The sequence below is a fragment of the Acanthochromis polyacanthus genome, chromosome 24, assembly GCF_021347895.1.
Source record: "Acanthochromis polyacanthus isolate Apoly-LR-REF ecotype Palm Island chromosome 24, KAUST_Apoly_ChrSc, whole genome shotgun sequence".
NCBI lineage: Eukaryota > Metazoa > Chordata > Actinopteri > Pomacentridae > Acanthochromis > Acanthochromis polyacanthus.
In genome coordinates, this window is record NC_067136.1 from 39,045 (window position 1) to 66,479 (window position 27,435).

General features: G+C 44.5%; 1 protein-coding gene across 1 annotated transcript in view; it reads left to right on the plus strand.

Annotated features, from left to right (window-relative positions):
• The first annotated feature begins 803 nt into the window (after positions 1–803).
• Positions 804–27,435, plus strand: part of LOC127532587 (high affinity immunoglobulin gamma Fc receptor I-like) — a 46,680-nt gene continuing 20,048 nt past the window's right edge. Inside the window, exons 1-3 of the mRNA XM_051944486.1 lie at positions 804–897; positions 4,264–4,527; positions 4,606–4,848. Coding sequence (XP_051800446.1) covers positions 804–897; positions 4,264–4,527; positions 4,606–4,848 — 601 coding nt within the window. The remainder of the gene's footprint in view (positions 898–4,263; positions 4,528–4,605; positions 4,849–27,435) is intronic.

Genomic DNA, 27,435 nt, shown 5'->3' on the forward strand with positions numbered 1-27,435 from the left:
CCCTGGACCCTGAAGGTGTTCTGTGGTATCTGGACTCCTCTCGACCCTGAAGGTGTTCTGTGGTATCTGGACTCCACTAGACCTTGAAGGTGTTCTGTGGTATCTGGACTCCCCTGGACCCTGAAGGTGTTCTGTGGTATCTGGACTCCTCTCGACCCTGAAGGTGTTCTGTGGTATCTGGACTCCACTAGACCCTGAAGGTGTTCTGTGGTATCTGGACTCCTCTAGAACCTGAAGGTGTTCTGTGGTATCTGGACTCCTCTAGACCCTGAAGGTGTGCTGTAGTACATGGACTCCACTAGACCCTGAAGGTGTGCTGTAGTACATGGACTCCACTAGACCCTGAAGGTGTGCTGTGGTATCTGGACTCCTCTAGACCCTGAAGGTGTTCTGTGGTACATGGACTCCACTAGACCCTGAAGGTGTGCTGTGGTATCTGGACTCCTCTAGACCCTGAAGGTGTGCTGTGGTACATGGACTCCACTAGACCCTGAAGGTGTGCTGTGGTATCTGAGATGTCAGCAGCAGATCCTTTCAGTCCTGGAAGTTGTGAGGTGGGGCCTCCATGGATCAGACTTGTTTGTCCAGAACATCCCACAGATGCCGGATTGTACTGAGATCTGGGGAATTTGGAGGTCAACACCTCAAACTGGTTGTTCTCCTCAAACTATTCTTAAACCATTTCTGCTTTAAGGCTGAAAGAGGCCATCAGGGATTAATGTTTCCATGAAAGGGTGTAGACGGTCTGCAATGCTTAGGTAGGAGGTTCATGTCAAAGTAACATCCATGTGGATGGAGGACCCATGGTTTCCCAGCAGAACATTGCCCACAGCATCACACTGCCTCCACCTGCTGGTCTTCTTCCCATAATGCATCCTGGTTCCATGTGTTCCCCAGGTAAGCACCCGGACGCCCACATGAATTTTGCGTCATTTTGGACTAATTTTGTATAAACTTAGCTAATTTTGGATGGATTTCACCTCATTTCAGACACAATTTAGACACATTTGAGGATTTTTCCATAGGTTCCAGTCATTATGGACTATTTTAGGGTAACTGTTGACCAGATTTGTGTCATTGCAGACACATTTTGAGTCTAGTTTTGTGTATTTGCAATGATGTGTGCAGCTTGAAGCAGAACAGGGGACACAAGGACAAATTTGAATGCATTTTGGACAAGTTTTGGTCATTTGGGATGAGATTTGGATAATTTTGGACACATTTTTGATAAGTTTTAGTCATTTTGGACCAGCTTTGGTTGTTTTTTGACAAGATTTGGATAATTTGAGGCATTTTTTAGTGGTTTTGTTTCCTTGCAACAACACGCACAGCTGGGAGAAGAACAATAACAAGGAGGTAACAATGAGTCTTGTCTGTCCATGACCCTCTTAATGGTTCACCACTGTTCCTTCCTTGGACCAGTTCTGATAGATCCTGACCACTGCAGACCAGGAACACCCCACAAGAGCTGAAGTTCTGGAGATGTTCTGACCCAGTCTTTTCGTCAAACTCACTCAAATTCTTACTCTTGAACATTTTACTGCTTCTAACATCAACTTTAAGGACAAAATGTCCATTTGCTGCCTGATAAATCCAACCCACTAGCAGGAGCCATGATGAGGAGATGATCAGAGTTATTCACCTGACTCCTACTGTCGGGGCAGTGGTGGTCGGTGGGTCGTGGTACGATTCTGTGGCGGGCTGCGATTCAGGGGCTCCTAACTGACGTGCTGGAGTTTTCAAAATAAAAATAAAAATAAAATAACACGCAAACTAAAGAAAATTACAATGAGAACTCCCTGATGAACAGAGGGAGCAGTGACACAAAGCTGTTAAGGCTCATTCTGCACAAGGAAGGGATTGTTATTGGCATCTCCCTGACCTACAGAGGGAGTTATGACACACACAGCTGTTATGGCTCGTTCAGTGTAAGGAAGGGATGAACCAGGGAATCTCCTTGACCAGCAGAGGGAGCTTGGACACACACAGTTGTCATGGCTCGTTTTGTATAAGGCAAGGACCTAATAATTATAGAAAAAAAGTGTACAAAATTATACACGTCACATTTGGGATGGCTGCAGCATGGGAAGAAGGGGCTCTTGTGTGTTGTAGCTCAGCCGCCGTGTGGTGCTCTCGGACTACCGATTCGCCGTGGCCCTGGAATGGGGAGACTGTCTGGAGCGGCCATTCTACTGACCATGATGGTTTATCTTATGAATGTAAAACTAGAACAACAATTATTCTGTATGTTATTGTTTAGTCATTACAATGTATCATCTAAAAGGTATGTATGTATACAGGATATACACATATACCTAGATATATTATGGGTCTGTCTGTACGTGTAGATATATATATATATATATATATATATATATATATATATATATATATATATATATGTATGTATATATATTTGTATGTGTAAATAGGTGTATAGAAAGAGCTATGAGTGTATGTTTGTATAGGTAGACAAGTATATAAGGTTGTATAAATAGATATGGGTAGATGTAAATGTATAATTGTATATTTATATTATTCCAACGCACAGAATGATGAAGTATCCGAGAAAAGACATATTGCATGCAGCTTGTAAATATTGGTGTAAAGGGGGTGGGAGCTTAATAAGTTTTACTTCTCCCCACTCCCTTTCGAGCTTTTTCGTTTTTCTTTTTTTGTGTGGGTTTTTTTTTCTTTTTGTATTGACATGTTTGATATGTTTATGAGGTTCAAACAAATTGTATCGAAACATCTTGGAATAGTAGAAAAACTGCCAAAGTACTGTTCACAACATGTATAAACTTCACCTTGTAAAAGCTCGAAATAAACTCAAACTCATCATCAAACTCAGTGGTCAGAATTAACATTCTGATCGGTGTTCAGTAATAATGACACAGCAGGAAGGAACAACTACTCTACTACACTACACTGGCAGAAAAAGATTCAATCTGTCAGACGCCAAACATACCAGGATGTCCGACAACATCTGGTGTGATGTTTGGGTTTGAAGATAAATCGTAGATATCAGAGAATACACTTGATTCAAGGTGGAGGTGGGACTACATCAGGGATCAGCTCTGAGCCCCTTCTTGTTTGCTATGGTGATGGACAGGATGACAGACGAGGTTAGACAGGAGTCTCCATGGACTATGATGTTTGCAGATGACATTGTGATCTGTAGTGAGAGCAGGGAACAGGTGGAGGAGAAGCTAGAGGCGTGGAGGTTTGCCCTGGAAAGGAGAGGAATGAAGGTTAGCCGCAGCAAGACGGAGTATCTGTGTGTGAATGAGAGGGACCCAAGTGGAAGAGTGAGGTTACAGGGAGAAGAGATCAAGAAGGTGGAGGATTTTAAGTACTTAGGGTCAACAGTCCAGAGCAATGGAGAGTGTGGAAAAGAGGTGAAGAAGCATGTACAGGCAGGCTGGAACGGCTGGAGAAAAGTGTCAGGTGTGATGTGTGATAGAAGAGTTTCAGCTAAAATGAAAGGAAAGGTTTACAAAACTGTGGTGAGACCAGCCATGTTGTTTGGTCTGGAGACAGTGTCCCTGAGGAAAAGACAGGAGGCAGAGCTGGAGGTAGCAGAACTGAAGATGCTGAGGTTCTCTTTGGGAGTGACCAGGATGGATAGGATCAGGAATGAGTATATCAGAGGGACAGCACATGTTAGAGGCTTTGGAGATAAAGTCAGAGAGGCCAGACTGAGATGGTTCAGACATGTCCAGAGGAGAGAGAGTGAATATATTGGTAGAAGGATGCTGAGTTTCCCACTGCCAGGCAGGAGGCCTAGAGGAAGACCAAAGAGGAGGTTTATGGATGTGGTTAAAGAGGACATGAAGGTAGTTGGTGTGAGAGAAGAGGATGCAGCAGACAGGGTTAGATGGAGGCAATTGATTCACTGTGGCGACCCCTGAAGGGAAAAGCCGAAAAGAAAAGAAGAAGAGAATACAATCGATCCAAGATGATGATGTGACACTACAGGCTGAAATAAGAGCAAAACGGTCAAAGCTGAAGGTACAAGTAGTAGAAGTACTTAACAAGGGCAGCTGTCGTACTTTTTACTGAAAGGGAAAAAAAGAATGAGGAGCCAAACAATTCTCTGAGGTTGGGGTGGATGGACGGGTTGTTGTAAAACACACTCATTCTCCTGCAGTGATTTGTTTCAGTTTAAAAATCACAAACAAACGCAGCACTGAATAACTTCAGCTCTCCTGATGACACACTGCAGCTCAAAGCCCTAAATTGTTTCTTTACTTGTTCATCCAGCTCATCTGACTGTAAATCCTAGAAGATCTCAGTTTTTTAGAGAAGATTCTGTTTCTCTGAGCTGTGAGGATGAAGACAGATCTGCTGGATGGACTCTGAGGAGAAACACCACCAGAGAAACCAGAACTGTATGCGGAAATGACTTCGGAAAATGGTCTGGTTCTACCTGTAACATCGACTTCATGATTCAGTTTGACAGTGGAGTTTACTGGTGTGAGTCCATGGAGGCAGCAGCCAGTCAGAGCATCAACCTCACTGTTTCTGGTAAGATGAGCTGTGCAGTCAGTGCTGATGAAGCTGTGTGTGAATGGATGAAATGCTGTAGTTTGTCTCTGTGTTGAGGTGGATCAGTGATCCTGCAGAGTCCTGTCCTCCCTGTGATGGAGGGAGATCCCCTCACTCTGAGCTGTCAATCAAAGCAGGACTCCCCCCTCCCAGCTGCTTTCTATAAAGATGGCTCCCTCATCAGGACTGAGCCCGGAGGTCACATGACCATCCTCCATGTTTCCAGGTCTGATGAAGGCCTCTACAGGTGTAACATCAGCAGTCATGGAGAGTCTCCATCCAGCTGGATCTCTGTCACAGGTCAGGATTGTTCTACTGAAAGAGACACAACATGAGGAGAGACACACAACATGAGGAGAGACGCACAACATGAGGAGAGACACACGACATGAGGAGACACGCACGACATGAGGAGAGACACAACATGAGGAGAGACACACAACATGAGGAGAGACACACAACATGAGGAGAGACACAACATGAGGAGAGACACACAACATGAGGAGAGACAACACACAACATGAGGAGAGACACACAACATGAGGAGAGACACACAACATGAGGAGAGACACACAACATGAGGAGACACACAACATGAGGAGAGACACACAACATGAGGAGAGACACACAACATGAGGAGAGACACACAACATGAGGAGAGACACACAACATGAGGAGACACACAACATGAGGAGAGACACACAACATGAGGAGAGACAACACACAACATGAGGAGAGACACACGACATGAGGAGAGACGCACGACATGAGGAGAGACACACAACATGAGGAGAGACACACAACATGAGGAGAGACACACAACATGAGGAGAGACACACAACATGAGGAGACACACAACATGAGGAGAGACACACAACATGAGGAGAGACAACACACAACATGAGGAGAGACACACAACATGAGGAGAGACACACAACATGAGGAGACACGCACGACATGAGGAGAGACACAACATGAGGAGAGACACACAACATGAGGAGAGACACACAACATGAGGAGAGACACAACATGAGGAGAGACACACAACATGAGGAGAGACAACACACAACATGAGGAGAGACACACAACATGAGGAGAGACACACAACATGAGGAGAGACACACAACATGAGGAGACACACAACATGAGGAGAGACACACAACATGAGGAGAGACACACAACATGAGGAGAGACACACAACATGAGGAGAGACACACAACATGAGGAGAGACACACAACATGAGGAGACACACAACATGAGGAGAGACACACAACATGAGGAGAGACAACACACAACATGAGGAGAGACACACGACATGAGGAGAGACGCACGACATGAGGAGAGACAACACACAACATGAGGAGAGACAACACACAACATGAGGAGAGACGCACGACATGAGGAGACACGCACGACATGAGGAGACACGCACGACATGAGGAGACACGCACGACATGAGGAGACACGCACGACATGAGGAGACACGCACGACATGAGGAGACACGCACGACATGAGGAGAGACACAACATGAGGAGAGACACACAACATGAGGAGAGACACACAACATGAGGAGAGACACAACATGAGGAGAGACACACAACATGAGGAGAGACAACACACAACATGAGGAGAGACACACAACATGAGGAGAGACACACAACATGAGGAGAGACACACAACATGAGGAGACACACAACATGAGGAGAGACACACAACATGAGGAGAGACACACAACATGAGGAGAGACACACAACATGAGGAGAGACACACAACATGAGGAGACACACAACATGAGGAGAGACACAACATGAGGAGAGACACACAACATGAGGAGAGACACACAACATGAGGAGAGACACACAACATGAGGAGACACACAACATGAGGAGAGACACACAACATGAGGAGAGACAACACACAACATGAGGAGAGACACACAACATGAGGAGAGACACACAACATGAGGAGAGACACACAACATGAGGAGACACACAACATGAGGAGAGACAACACACAACATGAGGAGAGACAACACACAACATGAGGAGAGACAACACACAACATGAGGAGAGACACACAACATGAGGAGAGACACACAACATGAGGAGAGACAACACACAACATGAGGAGAGACACACAACATGAGGAGAGACACACAACATGAGGAGAGACACACAACAATCACATCTACAAACAGAAACAGAATGACTGAAAATAAACATGAAATGAGCAGAAAGAGTCACCTGACCAGGTTCTCTTCTCCATACAGGTAAACCTACAACCTCAGCTCCGCCCTCTATCTCCTCCTCCCTCCATCTTGTCTTCAGGCTGCTCTGCCACCTGGTGGTGTTCTGTCCATACTTCATCTCTACTGGCCTCATGGTGTCTTTGTGTCGACACAGAGCTACAGGTACTGATCAATCAATCAATCAATCAATCAATCAATCAATCAATCAATCAATCAATCAATCCTCTGATGATTGACAGCTGTCTCTAACTAACTCTTCATGTGTTGATAAATTATTTTCTTTCTGATCTTCTCTGACTGCAGGAAATGACCTTCCTGTCTCCATGGTGATGGCCCCGCCCACACAGGCTGAGCAGGGATTGGACGATGAACACGATGACATCATCACTGCTGTGACCACGGAGCATCAGTTCTGATCTGAACTCAGGATCCTCCAATCAGAAAGTGTGTTTATTTTATCATGTAATTGTGTTGTTTCCTGTCTTTGTGTTCACTTTGTATCATTGCTGTTTGTTTTATTTCTGTTTTCTTGTCTCTCTGTGCTAATTTTGCATATTTTTGTTTGTTCTGGGGAAAAAAATGTGTTCTAAATAACAAAATGGCTTAAAATGACTCCACGTTTCACAAATAATTTAAAGTTTCTCAAAATGTCTGAACATTTGTCAAATTATTCCATTAAATGACTCCAGAAAACAAGGAGACTCAGTATTTGTCCAGTTTGACTCAGAAATTACTGGACTGGACTCACTGTTTCCTCATCACTGATGTCAGAGCAGAAAAACACACAAAGACTCAGAAAACAACCACAGAGACACAACATGACCAACAACAGACTGAAAACTACAACAAAGAGACACAACATGACCAACAACAGACTGAAAACTACAACAAAGAGACACAACATGACCAACAACAGACTGAAAACTACAACAAAGAGACACAACATGACCAACAACAGACTGAAAACTACAACAAAGAGACACAACATGACCAACAACAGACTGAAAACTACAACAAAGAGACACAACATGACCAACAACAGACTGAAAACTACAACAAAGACATAACATGACCAACAACAGACTGAAAACTACAACAAAGAGACACAACATGACCAACAACAGACTGAAAACTACAACAAAGAGACACAACATGACCAACAACAGACTGAAAACTACAACAAAGAGACACACAACATGACCAACAACAGACTGAAAACTACAACAAAGAGACACAACATGACCAACAACAGACTGGAAACTACAACAAAGACACAACATGACCAACAACAGACTGAAAACTACAACAAAGAGACACAACATGACCAACAACAGACTGAAAACTACAACAAAGACACAACATGACCAACAACAGACTGAAAACTACAACAAAGACACAACATGACCAACAACGGACTGAAAACTACAACAAAGACACAACATGACCAACAACAGACTGAAAACTACAACAAAGACACAACATGACCAACAACAGACTGAAAACTACAACAAAGAGACACAACATGACCAACAACAGACTGAAAACTACAACAAAGAGACACAACATGACCAACAACAGACTGAAAACTACAACAAAGAGACACACAACATGACCAACAACAGACTGAAAACTACAACAAAGAGACACAACATGACCAACAACAGACTGGAAACTACAACAAAGACACAACATGACCAACAACAGACTGAAAACTACAACAAAGACACAACATGACCAACAACAGACTGAAAACTACAACAAAGACACAACATGACCAACAACAGACTGAAAACTACAACAAAGACACAACATGACCAACAACAGACTGAAAACTACAACAAAGACACAACATGACCAACAACGGACTGGAAACTACAACAAAGACACAACATGACCAACAACAGACTGGAAACTACAACAAAGACACAACATGACCAACAACGGACTGAAAACTACAACAAAGAGACACAACATGACCAAGTTTGTCGAAATCTGCTAAAGGCATGTATGAAGTGTGTGTATGTAGTATGTAACATGTAATAAGAGCAGTGTTGGGCAAGCTACTTGTAAACTGTAATGAGCTAAGCTAGCAGCTACTCCGTGTTAAATCAAGCTTCACTACACTGAAGCTGTGACCCACAGAAATGTAGCAAGCTAAGCTACAGCAATACGGCCAAAGTAGCTTAATACATTCAAGTTACTTTTTTTCTTACCAAAAAATTTCAGGGACTAATGAAGTCAGTCAAACGGAGACAAGAAAATGCTGACTTGTTTATTATTAAACCATCATTTTTGTTCTCAGTGCTCCAAACTTAGTAAGTTGATACACTGAGGAATATGTGGAGCAAAATTTAAAATGAATCAACCTTTTTACATTAGAAATCATTGTTTTGATTTTCTTTTTAGTTTGTATTGCAGACATAATGTATCTGATAATTAAGTTGCAGTAGCTTATATTAACACACCACTTACATTGGAGGGTATAATAGGTTACATTTGATATCATTTCCATATAAAGTAAGCAATATTATAGTAAGACAATTTTATACATAATTTGGGTATTAAATCAAGTTTTATTTCTTAAGTCTAATATCTATGTAAAATCATTCAATGCTTTCCCAAAGTGCTGTATCCACTACTACTTAACTCAGTTTTGGTCTTGAGTGTAAGATTAAGATATTTAATCATTTATGCCATCACTTTTGTTTCCCTTTCTGTTATTTTTTTTTTCAGCCATTTGCTCATTAGTGTTAACAGTAATACTGAAGAAGACAGATTTTGGTTTTACTGTTACCTCGTTTTCTCCCATACCTCTTCCCTCCTATATGTATCAGTTTAATTATTTAATCCCCCAATTTATACATATTCACACACTGCCACCACAACCTTACGCTTATGTAGCATAGGACACCATAGGGTGTCGCTCTTCTCCTGGGCATTTTCCTTTAAAAAGGAAGTCGGCTGCTTGCCGAAGTAGACGCCGGTTTCCTGTGGGGTGGCCTGAAGTGTTTGCTGGGCACACACGCCAGGCAGGAGGATGAAATGAGACAATCCGGTAAATATTATTGTAATATGGTGGTTGTTTTATGTTGTTCAGTATTTTATATGCATGTTGTATGGCAGGGTTTTATGGACTTGCTGCAGAATGGAGTGATTGTGGCACCGTGTGAGTGAACAACTGAGCGTGGGATGACGGCGTTTCAGGTATGCGGCTTTTTAATGTTTTTAGAGCGGTGATTAAAGTGTTTTTTAGCTTTTGGTAATGTTGTGTTTTGTGTATTGCAGTATTCGTGTGGGCCGCTGCCTGCTGTCCTTTTTGTAATCTTGTTTGTATTTTTTAATTTGAGTTAGTTCGCCCAGTAATACACTACAGCTGTGTGAAAGAATAAAGAACTTGTGCGGGCGAACTAACTCCCTACATTTGTCTTTTGTTTTATGTTTGTTTGATTTGGGTCACTTCCCCTGTTAATACCATCTATGCTCTGACTCTCTGTACTCGATCTTGTGGTGTGTTTTCATGTGAGGTGTGTTAGCTTGCAGTTCTTTAGCTGTGCCCTAAAGTTTGAAGTGAATTCATGCATGTTATACCTGCGGGTTGATCCGCCATGTGTGGTGTGTTAGTTTGCAGTTCTTTTGCTGTGCCATAAGTTTAGAGTGAGTTCATGCATGTTATACCTGCGGGTTGATCCGCCTTTTGTGGTGCTGTAAAATTAATTAGGTTTGATGAGTTTCAGAGACAAGATGATGAAGTAAGCAGGGATACCCACTTCTCCTTATGAAATAAATAATTGTTGAAAATTACACTGTTGCGTCCATCGTGGTATGTAACTCGTGTAACACTTAATTTAATTAATTTACTGCCACGCGAATTTTAGATGTTGAAAAGTCGCTCGTTTGTGTGTGCATCTTATACTGCGGTTGACATGTGGTGGTTAGCTAACTGCTGCTGGTTGTGCATATTCGGTAGTCACCTGTATATGGGTTCTCAGATTTGTATTTGACGTCTTTGACGTTGACAGAAACTTCGCCTTGGGCTGGCACAGTAGGCATCTGAAAACGACTTTTCTCTGTTTTTTCACAAAAACTCATAACTATTTAGGTAGGGCCACGGTGACTCTGACTCCTTCTCTGCCATCTCTCAGTGAACTGAAGCGAGCGTCTCTGTGTGTGGATCCAGTGGAAGGGATTGTTGAATGACGACATCAACAGTTCCTCCGCTTCTATTGGTCAACACAGACATGTCGGCGTTTGAAGAGGATGTCACTGTCTGATCCTTAAAAGTGTGAGATGAGACTGCAGCAGAGCAGAAAGCTCCGCTTCAAGCAGTTCAACATTCATCATTTTTAATGTAGCTTTTTGCGTTCGCTACCGCGCTACATGACCAAAAGATCAGCTAAGCTGTTGAAACGTTTTTTGATTTTGTAAACAACGACGCTACCACATCGTTACAGAAAAATGTAGTTAAACTACTAACGACGCTATTTGTAGTGACGTTACTGCCCAACACTGAATAAGAGTGTAGTGTGTTTGTTGTGAGTCCAGTAAAGTCCTGGTTCTAGTTCTTGTCAGAAGGTGGATGGATTCAGGAACGAAGTTCCTCCACATCCTTTCTGTCAGCCTTCAGGCAATGGAGGCATCTACCTGAAGACAGCAGGAAATCTGTCTGTTTCCATGGTAACTAGACTGCTTCAGGATCTTCACTGGTTGTTGTGGACCACCCTCCTGAGGGACAGGAAGTCCTGTTTGGTGCAGCTGCTCCTCCAGGTAGTGATGCTACCCACCAGGATGTTCTCTATGGAGGAGGTGTAGAACCTCCAGAGAACTGATAGGGAGCTTGAAGACTTCTGAGGTGGTGGAGATACTGATGGGCCTTCTTCACCAGACAGCTGATGTGGAGTGTCCATGTCAGATCCTGTGAGATGCTGACCCCGAGGAACCTGAACCTGTCCACCCTCTCCACCTGTTGATCATCACTGGAGTGGAGCTCCTCGGCTGTTTCCTGCTGAAGTCCAGAAATCGTTTCTTCTGTTTTGCTGACATTCAGCTGGAGGCTGTTCAGGTGGTCCTCCAGGTGACTGATCTCCAATTCTGATGAGAGGTTCTGTCTGATGGAGATGTCCTTCAAACAGAACCTCTCATCGTTGTTGGAGATCAGCCCCACCACAGCAATGTCATCGGCAAACTTCAAGAAGATGCCGTTCTCTTATGTGGCCTCCCAGTCATGGGGGTACAGGGAGGACAGGAGGGGGTTTAGCTCACAGCCTTGGGGGGCTCCAGAGTTCAAGGTGAAGGTTGATGAGGTGTGACTGCCCACTCAGACCCCCTGTGGTCTGCTGGACAGGAAGCTGAGGACCTGCACAGGAAGAGGTTCAGTCCAAGGTCTCTCAGCTTGGAATCCAGTCTGGAGGAGACTTTAGTGTTGAATGATGAGTTTTCCACAAAGAGCATCCTAACATAGTTTATCCTCCTGGTGTCCTGGTGGGGGGACGGTGTGGAGCTGGTAGGGTATGGCCTCATCTGTGGATCTGTTGGGGTGAAAAACAACCAGCAGGGGTTCAGAGTGTCAGGAAGGGAGAAGGTGATAAAGTTCATGACCAGCCTTTTGTGGTGCTGTAAAATTAATTAGGTTTGAGTTTCAGAGACAAGATGATGAAGTAAGCAGGGATACCCAATTCTCCTTATGAAATAAATAATTGTTGAAAATTACACTGTTGCTTCCATCGTGGTATGTAACTCGTGTAACATTTGGCATCACGAACAGGATTTAAATTTGGGGAAGTGACCTTTTTTATTTAAGTGAGGACAGCAGGGGCGGCAGCGGCGGAGGGGGACCTTCCGTCACTGTTAACTGTGGCATGGATTCGACTGGAAGCGGCAGTGGCGCTCCGGAGGAGCAGGACACAGAAACAATGTCACAGCGAGTAAGGGATTTGGAAAATGAACTGGCCGCGTTAAGAGCCGCACGGACAGCTACGGCCTCGGAGACGCCCTCCACCTCGTCTGGAGCTACAGGTAGAGATATGCAAAGTGTAAGACACACGGACACTGTCATTTACGTGCAGCAGGACAGAAAAATGCCGCCGTTCTCTGGCAATCTGGACGGTGCTGATGTATTAACATTAGACGAATGGATTGACAAAATGAAACACTTTGTGCAAACGAGAGGGCGCACAGAAAAGGAGCGTGCGCAGATTGTTTTTGACCACCTCGAGGGCCCTGCCCGGACAGAGATAAAATACTTACCAGCTATTCAAAGAGACAATGTTGATAGTATTTTTTGTGTTCTCAGGGAAGTGTATGGGTGCATGCATTCCAGAATTACATTGCAACGTAAATTTTACAACCGTAAACAGCTAGAGGGTGAGTCCTTACTTGATTACTCGCATGCTTTAATGGATCAGGTTGTCAAGACTGATGCACAGGTTGCCACTAAAGATTTACGAGACCAGTTCTGCGATGGTGTGAGGGATCAGGCACTTAGAATAAGACTGAGAGATCTGGTGAATGCTAACCCACAATGGACAATACGAGATGCTAGAGGTGAAGCTACAAGATGGATGGCTCAATATGGAAATCCAGCCTCTAAATTTAAATGTAACAGCTCAGTTTTAAATGAAATGTCTGTCTCATGTGAAAGTGCGGTGTCTCGACCCTCTGAGTTTAGTGAACTGGTGACTTTGTTAAAGGCGCAGCAGACCCAGTTGGATTTGGTCATGAAGGCCCTGGCCCCAAAAAGTGAAAGTGCACCTCCCTCAGGAGCACGTAATTTTCGGCCCCGAAAAACGGCAGATGGGAAGCCAATTTGTTTTAGATGTGAACAAGCGGGCCACATTGCTCGTTACTGCCCCACTGCCACATCTCCGTCTAACTCTGGAAACCAGCATTCAAAGCCAGCGGAAAACTAGAGCCCGCCAATGTCCAGAGCCAGATGCTGGTGGGTAGGTTACAGGGCTCTTCTGAGGTTGTAAATTCTAATGTGTGTAATTTAGTTGGTGAGTGCTGGGAGGGGGAGGTGGATTTTGCAGGGACCAGCACTAATTGCCTTTTGGACAGTGGATCTATGGTCACAACGCTAACTGAAAGTTTTTTCAAACGTAACTTTTCCAGTTTGTCTGATAAAGAACTGAAAGACTGTGGGTGGTTGGGTTTGAAGGCAGCAAATGGGTTAAAAATTCCTTTCCTTGGTTATGTGGAGTTTGACATTACTGTGCTGGGGGTCTCACTGCCTTGAAGGGGAGTACTGATTGTTGAAGATCCCGTAGACAGCTTTATGAAGCAGAAAAAGACTCACACTCCTGGGGTATTGGGAATGAATGTTTTTAACCCTCTTTATGCTGAGCTTTGTAAGCGATATGGCCCCGACCTATGGGAGTCACCAGAACTCAAGGCAGCACCTCGGGGATGGAGGAGAATTCTCAGGTTCTGCCAGATGATGGAGGCCTTGGCAGACTCCCCTAATCCCCATCCTGTCAGAGTACAGGGTAAGAAACCTTTCCGTGTCCCTGCAGGCAGCCTTTGTTATGTTCCAGTAACATGCCCACAGATGCCATTACACCAGCCTATAGACCTGTTTGTAGAACCTCTTCGTCCGGAGGAGGGTAGTTTACCAGAGGGGTTGCTGGTTTCTCCCTCTTTGGTGAAGGTAGAAAACGGCAAGGCCGCTGTCCCCATTACTAACGTGGGTAAAACTGATGTGTGGTTGACCCCTCGGAGAGTTATTGCCACAGTTCAAACAGCCACTGTTGTATCAGCTGAGCCACAAATACAGGTTTTAGTTGACTCACAGAGTTGTACTGCTTATGTGTCTAGCCAAGAAAGTACTGCAAATGAAACCAGTTTGGACTGGCCAGAGTTTGACAATCTGCAGGGGAGTGAGAAACGTCAAGCCAGGGAATTGTTGTCAAAATACAATCAGGTATTTGCTAGGAATGATTTAGATGTGGGAAGTACTAATTTAATAACGCATGAAATTCCAGTCTTGGATGAAATACCAATAAGGCCGCCCTATAGACGCATTCCCCCCTCGCAGTACGAGTTGGCACGTACACATATACAACAACTTTTACAGAGTCAAGTCATCAGAGAGAGTTGTAGTCCTTATGCATCACCGATTGTGCTGGTTCAGAAGAAGGATGGCTCATTACGCATGTGTGTGGATTATAGACAGTTAAATGCCAAAACTAGGAAGGATGCGTTTCCCCTACCTAGGATTGAGGAGTCCCTCGACGCGTTAGCAGGAGCTCAATGGTTTACAACATTGGATCTGGCGAGTGGGTACAGTCAGGTAGAGATGGCGGAAAAAGACAAGGCAAAAACTGCGTTCTGTACGCCATTTGGTTTGTTTGAATTTAACCGCATGCCGTTTGGGCTGTGTAATGCGCCTAGTACATTTCAGCGTCTCATGGAGCGCTTGTTTGGAGACTGCCGTTATCAGTCTGTGTTGTTATACTTGGATAATGTTATTGTTTTTTCATCATCTGTGGAGCAACACCTGCAACGATTAGACCAAGTTTTGTCCCGGCTTGAAACCCAGGGGTTAAAGGTGAAGCTTTCCAAATGCCAGTTTTTTCAAAAGCGTGTTAGGTACTTGGGTCATGTGGTGTCAGCTGAGGGGGTCTCCACTGATCCAGAGAAGGTAGCTGCGGTACGGGACTGGAAACACCCTGTTAACCTGGCAGAGCTCCGGTCATTTTTAGGGTTTGCCAGTTATTACAGAAGGTTCATCAGAGGTTTTGCTAGCATGGCAGCCCCATTAAATCGTCTAGTTGCAAGGCTCCTTCCTCCTGGAAAAAAGGGTAAAACCCCTAAGAGACCGCTGGGTGATTTCTGGGATTCGGAGTGTGAACACAGTTTTCAGAAGCTCAAGGCTGCATTAATTACAACACCTGTTCTTGCTTATGCAGACTTCCAGAAGCCGTTTGTGTTGGAAGTGGATGCCAGCCATGGAGGGTTAGGAGCAGTTCTTTCCCAGGAACATCAGGGTAAGCTCCGCCCTATAGCTTTTGGAAGCCGTAGTTTAAAGCCGACAGAGTGTAACATGAACAACTATAGTTCCATGAAATTGGAATTGGTGGCGCTTAAATGGGCTGTAACTGAAAAATTTAGAGAATATCTACTGGGCAACAAATGTACAGTTTTTACGGATAATAATCCGTTAAGTCATCTGTCTACAGCAAAGCTTGGAGCGACAGAGCAGAGATGGGTCTCTGAGTTGGCAGTTTTTGATCTCACTTTAAAATATCGTCCGGGTTCACAGAACGCCAATGCAGATGCATTGTCTCCCCAGCATGCATCTCTCAGTGAGGCAGAGTTTAGCTCTGATGTTGTTGGAGGGGTTCCTGGAGCACAGGAAGAGATCAGTGCGTTACCTGGGCTATCGAGCGCCGATCTGGATATACTCCAGCACCGGGACCCTAGTATTGGCCCCTTTTTGGAGTACTGGCACAGGGGCGAGATGCCCGATGCTAAAGAACGGGGTGAGCTTACTAAGGGTACTCGGGAGCTGGTGAGACAGTGGGGACGCCTTAGGGAGCGGGAGGCTGTGCTCTGTCGCTGTAGATATACTCCAGATGGACAGGTAGAAGTTGAGCAGCTCGTATTGCCCCAGTGTCTGCAGGAGAATGTCCTCCGCTCTCTTCATGATGAGCAGGGCCATCAGGGGGTGGAGAGAACTTTTCAATTGGTGCGTGCTCGTTATTACTGGCCAAACATGTATTCGGATATTGAAAAGTGGTGCAAAACTTGTGAAAGATGTGTTATCAAAAGCGGTGCAGCCAAAGATTAAAACTTACATGGGCACTGTAAGGGCATCTCGGCCTCATGAGATTTTGGCAATAGATTTTACAGTTCTGGAGCCCTCTACAGACGGCAGAGAGAATGTATTGGTGATGACGGATGTCTTCTCAAAATATACGCAAACTGTTCCTACTAGAGACCAGCGAGCTAGTACTGTTGCAGAAGCTTTGGTAAAGAATTGGTTTCAGATTTTTGGTGTTCCTAGTCGCATTCATTCCGACCAAGGCAGAAATTTTGAAAGTAGTTTCGTCCAACAGCTTTGTAAGTTGTATAAAATTGAGAAAAGCCGTACTACGCCTTACCACCCGGCTGGCAATGGTCAGTGCGAGCGGTTTAACCGCACTTTGCATGATTTGCTGCGCACTCTTCCGCCAGAACAGAAACGCAGATGGCCTCGCCATCTGGCGCAAGTTACATTTGCCTATAATACAACTGTACATCAGACAACTGGCATGACAGCCTATTTTTTAATGTTTGGGCGGGAACCTCAGTTGCCTGTTGATTTTCTGGTTGGAAGTGAAACAAGGAGGGACCTTCCCATAGAGGAATGGATAGAGGAGCACCAAAAGTCTTTAGCAGCTGCCTATGAGACTGTACAACAAAGGGTAGACAGTAAAGTGGCTCAGAGGGACTTAAAAAATCAGGACATGTCTATTGCCTCAGATTTTGAAGAGGGGGACTTGGTATATACACGGAATCATGCTGTTAGGGGTCGGAATAAGATCCAGGATTTTTGGGACCCAACTCCATACCAGATAGTTCGCCCACCTCCTGCTCAAGGAGTAGTGTACTCTATTGCACCTGCAGGCCAGGAAGGGCCCCTTAGACAAGTACACAGGGTGGAACTGAGGGGTGTCCCTGAAAGTAGAGGGGGTGAGGAGACTAGAGATGACGGGGTGGAAAATCCTGATGACAGCCGTCCCAGTGACAATAATGCAGGCAGGGTTGAATTTGAATCCCATCCCATTTTAGAGAGTGACACTGATGTTTCTGAGCAAAATGTGTCTGGCCAGCTTCCCCCAGGCCAAGAACCCATAGAGGAAACCGGCACATCTTTAGTTTTTGAGCCTTGGAAGTCCAATAGGAAAACTGCTGGGAAGCATTCAAATCCATATAGATTGCCCCAGTCTGTGCTAACTGAAATCTAAGTGAATTTTTTTAAGTGTGGTAATTTTGTGAGTACATCGTCGGGTCGCCGATGCACATTGAGAGGGAGGATTGTAGCATAGGACACCATAGGGTGTCGCTCTTCTCCTGGGCATTTTCCTTTAAAAAGGAAGTCGGCTGCTTGCCGAAGTAGACGCCGGTTTCCTGTGGGGTGGCCTGAAGTGTTTGCTGGGCACACACGCCAGGCAGGAGGATGAAATGAGACAATCCGGTAAATATTATTGTAATATGGTGGTTGTTTTATGTTGTTCAGTATTTTATATGCATGTTGTATGGCAGGGTTTTATGGACTTGCTGCAGAATGGAGTGATTGTGGCACCGTGTGAGTGAACAACTGAGCGTGGGATGACGGCGTTTCAGGTATGCGGCTTTTTAATGTTTTTAGAGCGGTGATTAAAGTGTTTTTTAGCTTTTGGTAATGTTGTGTTTTGTGTATTGCAGTATTCGTGTGGGCCGCTGCCTGCTGTCCTTTTTGTAATCTTGTTTGTATTTTTTAATTTGAGTTAGTTCGCCCAGTAATACACTACAGCTGTGTGAAAGAATAAAGAACTTGTGCGGGCGAACTAACTCCCTACATTTGTCTTTTGTTTTATGTTTGTTTGATTTGGGTCACTTCCCCTGTTAATACCATCGATGCTCTGACTCTCTGTACTCGATCTTGTGGTGTGTTTTCATGTGAGGTGTGTTAGCTTGCAGTTCTTTAGCTGTGCCCTAAAGTTTGAAGTGAATTCATGCATGTTATACCTGCGGGTTGATCCGCCATGTGTGGTGTGTTAGTTTGCAGTTCTTTTGCTGTGCCATAAGTTTAGAGTGAGTTCATGCATGTTATACCTGCGGGTTGATCCGCCTTTTGTGGTGCTGTAAAATTAATTAGGTTTGATGAGTTTCAGAGACAAGATGATGAAGTAAGCAGGGATACCCACTTCTCCTTATGAAATAAATAATTGTTGAAAATTACACTGTTGCGTCCATCGTGGTATGTAACTCGTGTAACACTTAATTTAATTAATTTACTGCCACGCGAATTTTTGATGTTGAAAAGTCGCTCGTTTGTGTGTGCATCTTATACTGCGGTTGACATGTGGTGGTTAGCTAACTGCTGCTGGTTGTGCATATTCGGTAGTCACCTGTATATGGGTTCTCTGATTTGTATTTGACGTCTTTGACGTTGACAGAAACTTCGCCTTGGGCTGGCACAGTAGGTATCTGAAAACAACTTTTCTCTGTTTTTTCACAAAAACTCATAACTATTTAGGTAGGGCCACGGTGACTCTGACTCCTTCAGTTGCTCCTCGTCTTCTCCCTCCTTCTCTGCCATCTCTCAGTGAACTGAAGCGAGCGTCTGTGTGTGTGGATCCAGTGAATCGCAGGAAGGGATTGTTGAATGACGACATCAACAGTTCCTCCGCTTCTATTGGTCAACACAGACATGTCGGCGTTTGAAGAGGATGTCACTGTCTGATCCTTAAGAGTGTGAGATGAGACTGCAGCAGAGCAGAAAGCTCCGCTTCAAGCAGTTCAACATTCATCATTTTTAATGTAGCTTTTTGCGTTCGCTACCGCGCTACATGACCAAAAGATCAGCTAAGCTGTTGAAACGTTTTTTGATTTTGTAAACAACGACGCTACCACATCGTTACAGAAAAATGTAGTTAAACTACTAACGACGCTATTTGTAGTGACGTTACTGCCCAACACTGAATAAGAGTGTAGTGTGTTTGTTGTGAGTCCAGTAAAGTCCTGGTTCTAGTTCTTGTCAGAAGGTGGATGGATTCAGGAACGAAGTTCCTCCACATCCTTTCTGTCAGCCTTCAGGCAATGGAGGCATCTACCTGAAGACAGCAGGAAATCTGTCTGTTTCCATGGTAACTAGACTGCTTCAGGATCTTCACTGGTTGTTGTGGACCACCCTCCTGAGGGACAGGAAGTCCTGTTTGGTGCAGCTGCTCCTCCAGGTAGTGATGCTACCCACCAGGATGTTCTCTATGGAGGAGGTGTAGAACCTCCAGAGAACTGATAGGGAGCTTGAAGACTTCTGAGGTGGTGGAGATACTGATGGGCCTTCTTCACCAGACAGCTGATGTGGAGTGTCCATGTCAGATCCTGTGAGATGCTGACCCCGAGGAACCTGAACCTGTCCACCCTCTCCACCTGTTGATCATCACTGGAGTGGAGCTCCTCGGCTGTTTCCTGCTGAAGTCCAGAAATCGTTTCTTCTGTTTTGCTGACATTCAGCTGGAGGCTGTTCAGGTGGTCCTCCAGGTGACTGATCTCCAATTCTGATGAGAGGTTCTATCTGATGGAGATGTCCTTCAAACAGAACCTCTCATCGTTGTTGGAGATCAGCCCCACCACAGCAATGTCATCGGCAAACTTCAAGAAGATGCCGTTCTCTTATGTGGCCTCCCAGTCATGGGGGTACAGGGAGGACAGGAAGGGGTTTAGCTCACAGCCTTGGGGGGCTCCAGAGTTCAAGGTGAAGGTTGATGAGGTGTGGCTGCCCACTCAGACCCCCTGTGGTCTGCTGGACAGGAAGCTGAGGACCTGCACAGGAAGAGGTTCAGTCCAAGGTCTCTCAGCTTGGAATCCAGTCTGGAGGAGACTTTAGTGTTGAATGATGAGTTTTCCACAAAGAGCATCCTAACATAGTTTATCCTCCTGGTGTCCTGGTGGGGGGACGGTGTGGAGCAGGTAGGGTATGGCCTCATCTGTGGATCTGTTGGGGTGAAAAACAACCAGCAGGGGTTCAGAGTGTCAGGAAGGGAGAAGGTGATAAAGTTCATGACCAGCAGCTCCAGACACTTCATCACCACCGATGTCAGGGCCACTGGGTGGTAGATGTTCATGGAGGACAGGAAGTAAACAGAGGGAGGATGAAGATATCGTAAACACAGATGCTAGCTGGTCAGCACAGACTTTCAGGATGTGTCCAGTAATCCCATCTGGTCCTAAAGTCGATTCATATGGTGTTCAAGTCAAAACAAGCATTGAAGATGTCAGGGCCCCCTCCTCCTCTACCCCCACCTGACATCCCTCTCTCCCTTTTCCCTCTCTCTCTCTCCCTCTCCTTCTCCCTCTCGCTCTCCCTGCTGTTGCTGAAGCGGAGTGCGGCCTCACGGTTGTCTCCGCTTCGGCAATCAGCGCCTCCGCAGAATCCGGGCAGCTGTGCATCATCCTGATGATTACACCTCAGCTATAAGAACCGGTCTCACCTTTCACACCCTGCCAGATCGTAAACTCTGCTTACGCAGTCAGTTCACCTCTCGCCTCTGAACAATCTCTGAACCATGTTTCTTGTAATTCTAATTCCTTCTTGTCTTCTCCCGCATTCCAGTTCAACCCAGTTACCCGGACCTCCTCCCGCTCCCCCTGATCCCCCCCGTGCCTCGCTCCAGATCCCCTCCTCTGTCCCCCACGTGAGTGACCGACCCACCCCGAGACCTAGAGGTCTCGAAAACACCTGTGCCTCGCTTCCCCCCTCCTGGAACCCAAGCCTGCCCTCTGCCCCCCGCCGTCGGGCGTCCACCTGCTCCCTGCCGCCGCACTCCTGTCCTCCTGGGGCCCCCACTGGCCGCCGATCCCTGGCTCCACTGCTCCATCGCCAGTCCGCTCTTCACCGTCCCTTCCTGGTTCTCCTAGCCATCCCATCATCCCTCCTCACTCCCCTCCGATCCCCCTCTCCCTCAAATAAACCTGCTTTAGCCAGCCCCCGCCTTTGCTGTATGTTCTCTGCTGGGGTTCTCTATCTGGTTCCTAACAGAAGATGTTCAGATCATCAGGGAGAAAGGTGTGGATGTTCACCTGTGTGGGTGTTACTTTGTACATGGTGATGTTTGTAGTCCCTGCCTCAGTCGTCTGGAGTTGGGTTGCTCCATTTGTGACTCCAGCTTCATCCCATAACGCTGTTTAACCTCCTTGATCTCTCTGAGGCAGCCTTGTACTCGTCCATGTTCCCAGGGACCTGGTCCATGTTGTAGACAGCAGCATCATGGATGTTTTGGTCCACCCATGGTTTAACTGGTCATCACTGTCCACACACAGACTTCTCCACTGGTATCGTTTCATTTACAAACCCATCCTTGGTCTGATGCCCACATATTTATCCTCCTTCATGTCACATAAACAGTTCAGTCATAGTCTGTGTTTCCAGGACTTCAATATTTTCACTGTAACCAGAACTCAGAAAAACAGATTTTCTTCCTCTGCTGCTTCAACCTGGAACTCACTACAGCAGAGTCTGAATCTGTCCAACTGGATTCCCCTGGTGTAGGGATGGGCCGGATATCCGGTTAAAACGGATACTCGTTACGGATAATGCCTGTTTTCCGATTACGAGTATAGTCCGGATAAAGGACGCCACTATCCGTGATCGTAATGAATGAAGTGTTACTCCATATTTGGAAAACTCGCTGCTTCACCTTACTTTCTAAGCTCTGTGATTGGTCAGTCACATGCAGCGCCACTCCCTCACCGGGGCTCACATCACCCATGGGCTCATTCTGCTCACAGCACTGTCGGGAGAGGAGCTGCTGTGTGACTCACCGTCTCCGCGCTTCCTTCACTCCACTTTTGCTCGCGTACGCTTTATTTGGTGCTCAGTTTTCTTCAGTTTGCCTCTGTTTTCGCTTTGTATGGTGTCTGTTGGATGTTGGAATGCATACAAGGTGCATTATTTGACAAGGCAGAGTAGCAAATGGCTCGCGTCGGTCACTTTATTGCACCTTTTTCTCCCCTCTCTGCTTTTTCCCCTATCGCGCTGCCATTTCGGTTAGTCAGGGCTATTATTTAAAGATACCCGGTGAAGTTATTTTCTAACGTAAGTGGTGCATTTAACCAGAGCAGTGTCACGAGTGGAGGCTTTCTCTCCGGTGTGTGTGTTGTGTGTGTGTTGTGCGTGTCCCGGGGCGCGCTCGAGTTGGAAAACTTTGACGCGGTGCTTTTGTGAGGACGACAGTATTATACAACATACACAACTGAACTGACATTTCCCCGTTTGCAATGAGGTGTGCATAAATCACCAAATTCACCCAGATCATTGACAAAATAAGCCATCTTCAAACCCTTTACACATATTGGAGAACAGATAAAAAGCCAGTGTCGAGCCCTCTTGTACTATACAATGAGTGACACAGAGGGTACTTCAGCTTGTTGTGAACAGGGCAATAGCACTGTCACTCGCAGTAGAAGCAGTGGGAGCACCCATACTGCCCCAACTGGAACTGCCAATGCATCTGGTGATGGATCTCCTCCACCAAAAGTTAGAAAGACCTCAGCAGTATGGGGTTATTTCACTGTTTTTGAAAATGATAATTCCAAAGTCATTTGCAAGCTTTGCAAGAACAAAATAAGCAGAGGGCCAGACCCAAAACATTACAATACAACATCCATGCATAATCATCTGTTTCATGCTCATCACATAAAAAAGCCAGGGGAAGCAGCCACGTCCTCCACTTCTCAAGGCTCTGGTGTTCAGATAGGAGCTGCTAAAGGCTCTGCTCCGTCATCCTCACCAATACTCGCTGCATTTTCAGCAAAGCAGCCTTTCGCTGCAAATCATCCCCGATCAAAACAAATTACAGAGTTGATTGGTAAAATGATCTGCCTTGATCTTGAGCCTTACTCTGCAGTGGAGAGGAGAGGTTTCAAATCCCTTGTTGCATATTTAGAGCCCAGGTATAAAATCCCATCAAGACACCATTTCAGTAGCACTGTTGTGCCTGAGTTGTATCAGTTAATGAGAGGGGAACTTGCCCAGTCACTCAAGGCTGCTGATGGAGGTGTTATCAGCCTCACAACCGATCTCTGGACGAGCAACCACAATGCCCATGTATACCTCTGTATAACTGGGCACTGGTGTGAACATGTGGAGGATTCATCAGTGCAGAGGAAAGCAGGGCTGCTAAATGTTGGTGTGCTGGACATTGAGCACACAGCAAACAACATTCTTTGCTGCCTCAAAGACAAAAGTAATGAGTGGGCAGAGTTTCTTGGACAGCCTATAAATGTGAAGTTTGTTGTATCGGACAATGCAGCCAACATGGTGAAGGCTTTGAGTGAATTTGGGCATATTCGTTGTGTGTCTCATACACTTCACTTGGTGGTGTGCAAGGCGTTAGAGCAGGACAGGACAGTGACATCCCTTCTGTCCAAAGCCAGAAGCATTTCTGGCTATATTCATCGCTCAAGCAAAGCCAACAACAGACTTCATGAGCTGCAAACACAGTTTAACCTCCCCAGCACACTCTCATAACTGATGTAAAAACCAGGTGGAACTATACATTTTATATGCTCCAGCGGCTGGTAGAGCAGCGCAATGCTATTCAGATTATGACACAGGAGTCTAACATGGGTAGAGCTCCAACAGTCATCTACCCAAATGAGTGGAGGTTGGCATCAGATATGCTCACTGTTCTGAGTCCTTTTGAGGAGGTAACACAAGCACTCTCAAAGCACAGTGCATCCATCTCTGAGGTTATTCCTCTGCTGCATGGCTTGTGCTCCATCATGAAGTCACATCATTTGAGTGAGCCATGTGCAGCTGGTGAGGAATCCGAGAGTGCCTCTGCCCGTGTCATGGCTGATGATGAAGATCTGGTTGCCCCAGGGCAGCATGACCAGGATGGTGCAGCTGAGTCTGTGGAGAAGTTAGGAGCAGCAGCAAGGAAACTTGCAGCCAATTTGAGCAAAGAACTGCAATGGCGTTTCGAACCCATTTTTGCAAACTCTACATTTCTGCTCGCGACTCTCCTTGACCCTCGATACAAAGCCAGCTGTTTTCCAAGCAGTGTTGATGTGAATGCACTCAAGAGAACATTATGCCAGAGGATGGAGCTCTGTGATCCTGTAGCTGCACCTGCAAGAAATGAAGAGGAGAGAGAGAGACCTACAACTAGCAGCAGCACTTCAGTCCTGTCCTTCCTTCAGAGAAAGAAGTCAGCTACTCCGATGAGGACACAACATTTGCCATCAGGTGATGTGGATGCCTACCTGGCAGATGGAGAGATCACCCTTACTGATGACCCAGTAAAATACTGGTCAGGCAAGCTCCAATGTTGGCCAAGTCTGACAAGGTTTGCACTGCACCTTCTCAGTTGTCCACCTACTAGTGTCCAGTCAGAGCGTGTTTTTAGCACAGCTGGAAATGTGGTTAGTCCACAGCGAGCAAACCTCGACCCTGTCCACGTGGAACAACTGGTCTTCATTAAAGTAAATGAAGATCTAAAAAGCAGCATAGGACTATTTGGTCAGTAGAGAGAACACTTTCCCTCTCACACATTCACTGTCACACAGGAAAACACAAAAACTGTTTTTTTTTTTTTCTTTAAAGAAAGTTGTGTTGAATATGGCAGCTCTTGTATACAAAAATAACCACTTACTGTTTGCATTGTAATATTTGTTCATTCATTAAAAATATTTAATAAATAATGTCATGGTATGACAACAACAACAAAAAAAAATCAAAAATTAAAAACAAGGGGGGAAAAGTTGTTCAGTAAATAATACCTATTTTTTACCTATTTTGCAAATATTCACTAAGCACTTGAAAAATGTTCTGTTCAAGTATATGTAAACTTGTTCTGTAAATATTTATTATTATTACTTTACTATTGTGATCTGAAACATTTAGTTTGACTTCTGATTCTGAAGGTGTTGTGTAAATGTCCATTCATACTACTACTTAACATTTAAAAAAGATTTATGGTAGGAATTAGATGTGTGTATATATATATATATATATATATATATATATATAAAGAAAAAAAGGAAAAAAAATCAGTTCTAAATATGTTATGTAAACATTATTTCAAACACTTAAGAATGTTCATATTGTGAGTTTTACCATAAACTTGTTCTGTAAATAGTTCCTTTACATTTGTGATAAAAATTTATGAATCTTAATTCTGAGGATGTTGTAAACATTGATACACTTATAGTTATTTATGTTGTGTTTAAACAAATTATGTTCTGTAAATTGTTCTTTTACTTTTGTGATTTAAACATTGATTTGAATCTAAATTTGGAGTTTGTTCTGAAGTTTTGAAATAAACAATAAATGCAGCAACTTATGAGCAATCCACACAAATGTTTGACTAAAAATAATGTACCAATAAAATCCATATATTTCTGGTTAAAATAGACAAACTTCCGGTTTAAACCACGCCCACTTCCGGGTTTGGCCCCGCCCCCTACGGATACGGATACGGATACGGATACAGATAATGTAGGTGAGTGAACAGATACAGATACAGATACAGATAATGGTGTATTCGCTCATCCCTACCCTGGTGGACTTCAAACATCTCTGAAATACCATGGAAAGATAATTTCTTAGGACTGGTGCTTGTTCTCGGTGTTTTTACTCTTTAACTTTACTGCTTGGTGTCCATCCATTCTGATGTCTATGTTGTGTTTTGTCATGAACCCGTCTGTCTGTAACTCAGTGTTGTGTTGTTTTATTGTCTAGTTCAGGTCCCTTAGTGTTGCTTGTCAGTGACTCAATGTTTTGTTGTTACTGGAGGATGGATCTCTCTTGATAATGAGACCCTGTGTCTCCATTAGATTACTTGTATCAATAAAGATTATTTAAATAAATAAATGACTGATTGTTATCTTCAGTCTTTGGTTTTATCGTTTCATGCTGGTGGAAACAAATCGTCTGTAAATGACAGTGGTTTATCTGAGAGGAAATCAGACTGAGGTTTGGTTTCTGCAGACTTCAACCACTGAACTGTGGTCAGAACCAGTAAAGGGACGAGGCTGAAGGATGTCAGTCAGTTATTCACTCTGATGAATGACCAATAAGTGCATCAAACAGCTCCTTGATTTGGTTGTTTTCTGTCCTTGTGTTCATTTTGTGTCTCCTTTTTGTTTGCTTTGCATATTTTGTTGGATATTTTGCGTCTTTTTGTGGTTGTTTTGTGTCGTTTCTGGTTGTCTATTTCAATTGTTTTCTCTGTTTTTTATTGTATTTTTTGGTTGTTCTTCAGTTTCTCTCTGACTTGTTTCGATGATTTTTCCCATCAGTCAGATAATCTTCAGTAGTTATTGGGGCATTCTGTTCTCTGAGTCTGTTAAAGGAACCCAGAAGCTCTGTGGTCGTCAAGTTTCCTGTTTCTGCTGCAGAGCTGCTCTTAGAAATGTGAACTTTCTGTATTATTCACTGTTTTACCTTCATCTTCTACTCACCCAACATTTATAATTTGTTGCAGGTTCGTGAGCTGATTTTAATTCTGAGTTCACTTTGATAAAGTCAATAATTTTACAGGTTTTGTTCATCCTGTGAAGGTTAGCAGCTCTGAGGTCAGTGTTTACGTCCTGCACCGCACTAGAGGTGTTAAAAATAAATTTAAAAAACTGTCTAAATGTGGCCGGTCCTTGTATCCGGATGTATGACTTTGTAGAGAGCTGCAGTCTACTTGGCATTGAGAGGAAGAGAAGACAAAGAAATGGTGAGTCTGCTCTTGTTTTTGTCAGTTATGACCAGGAAACCTCTAAAACAGGGGTGTCCAAACTTTTTCCTGAGAGCCACAAACAGAAAAATATACAAAGAACTGGACCACTCATTAGAGGCTGAACATTGTTCAACATTGAAGTTGTATCTCAAAGATTCACAGCTTCACACAGAACACTTTCATGTACTCATAAAGTTGTTCTACGAGTTGGTCTCTGCCTTGT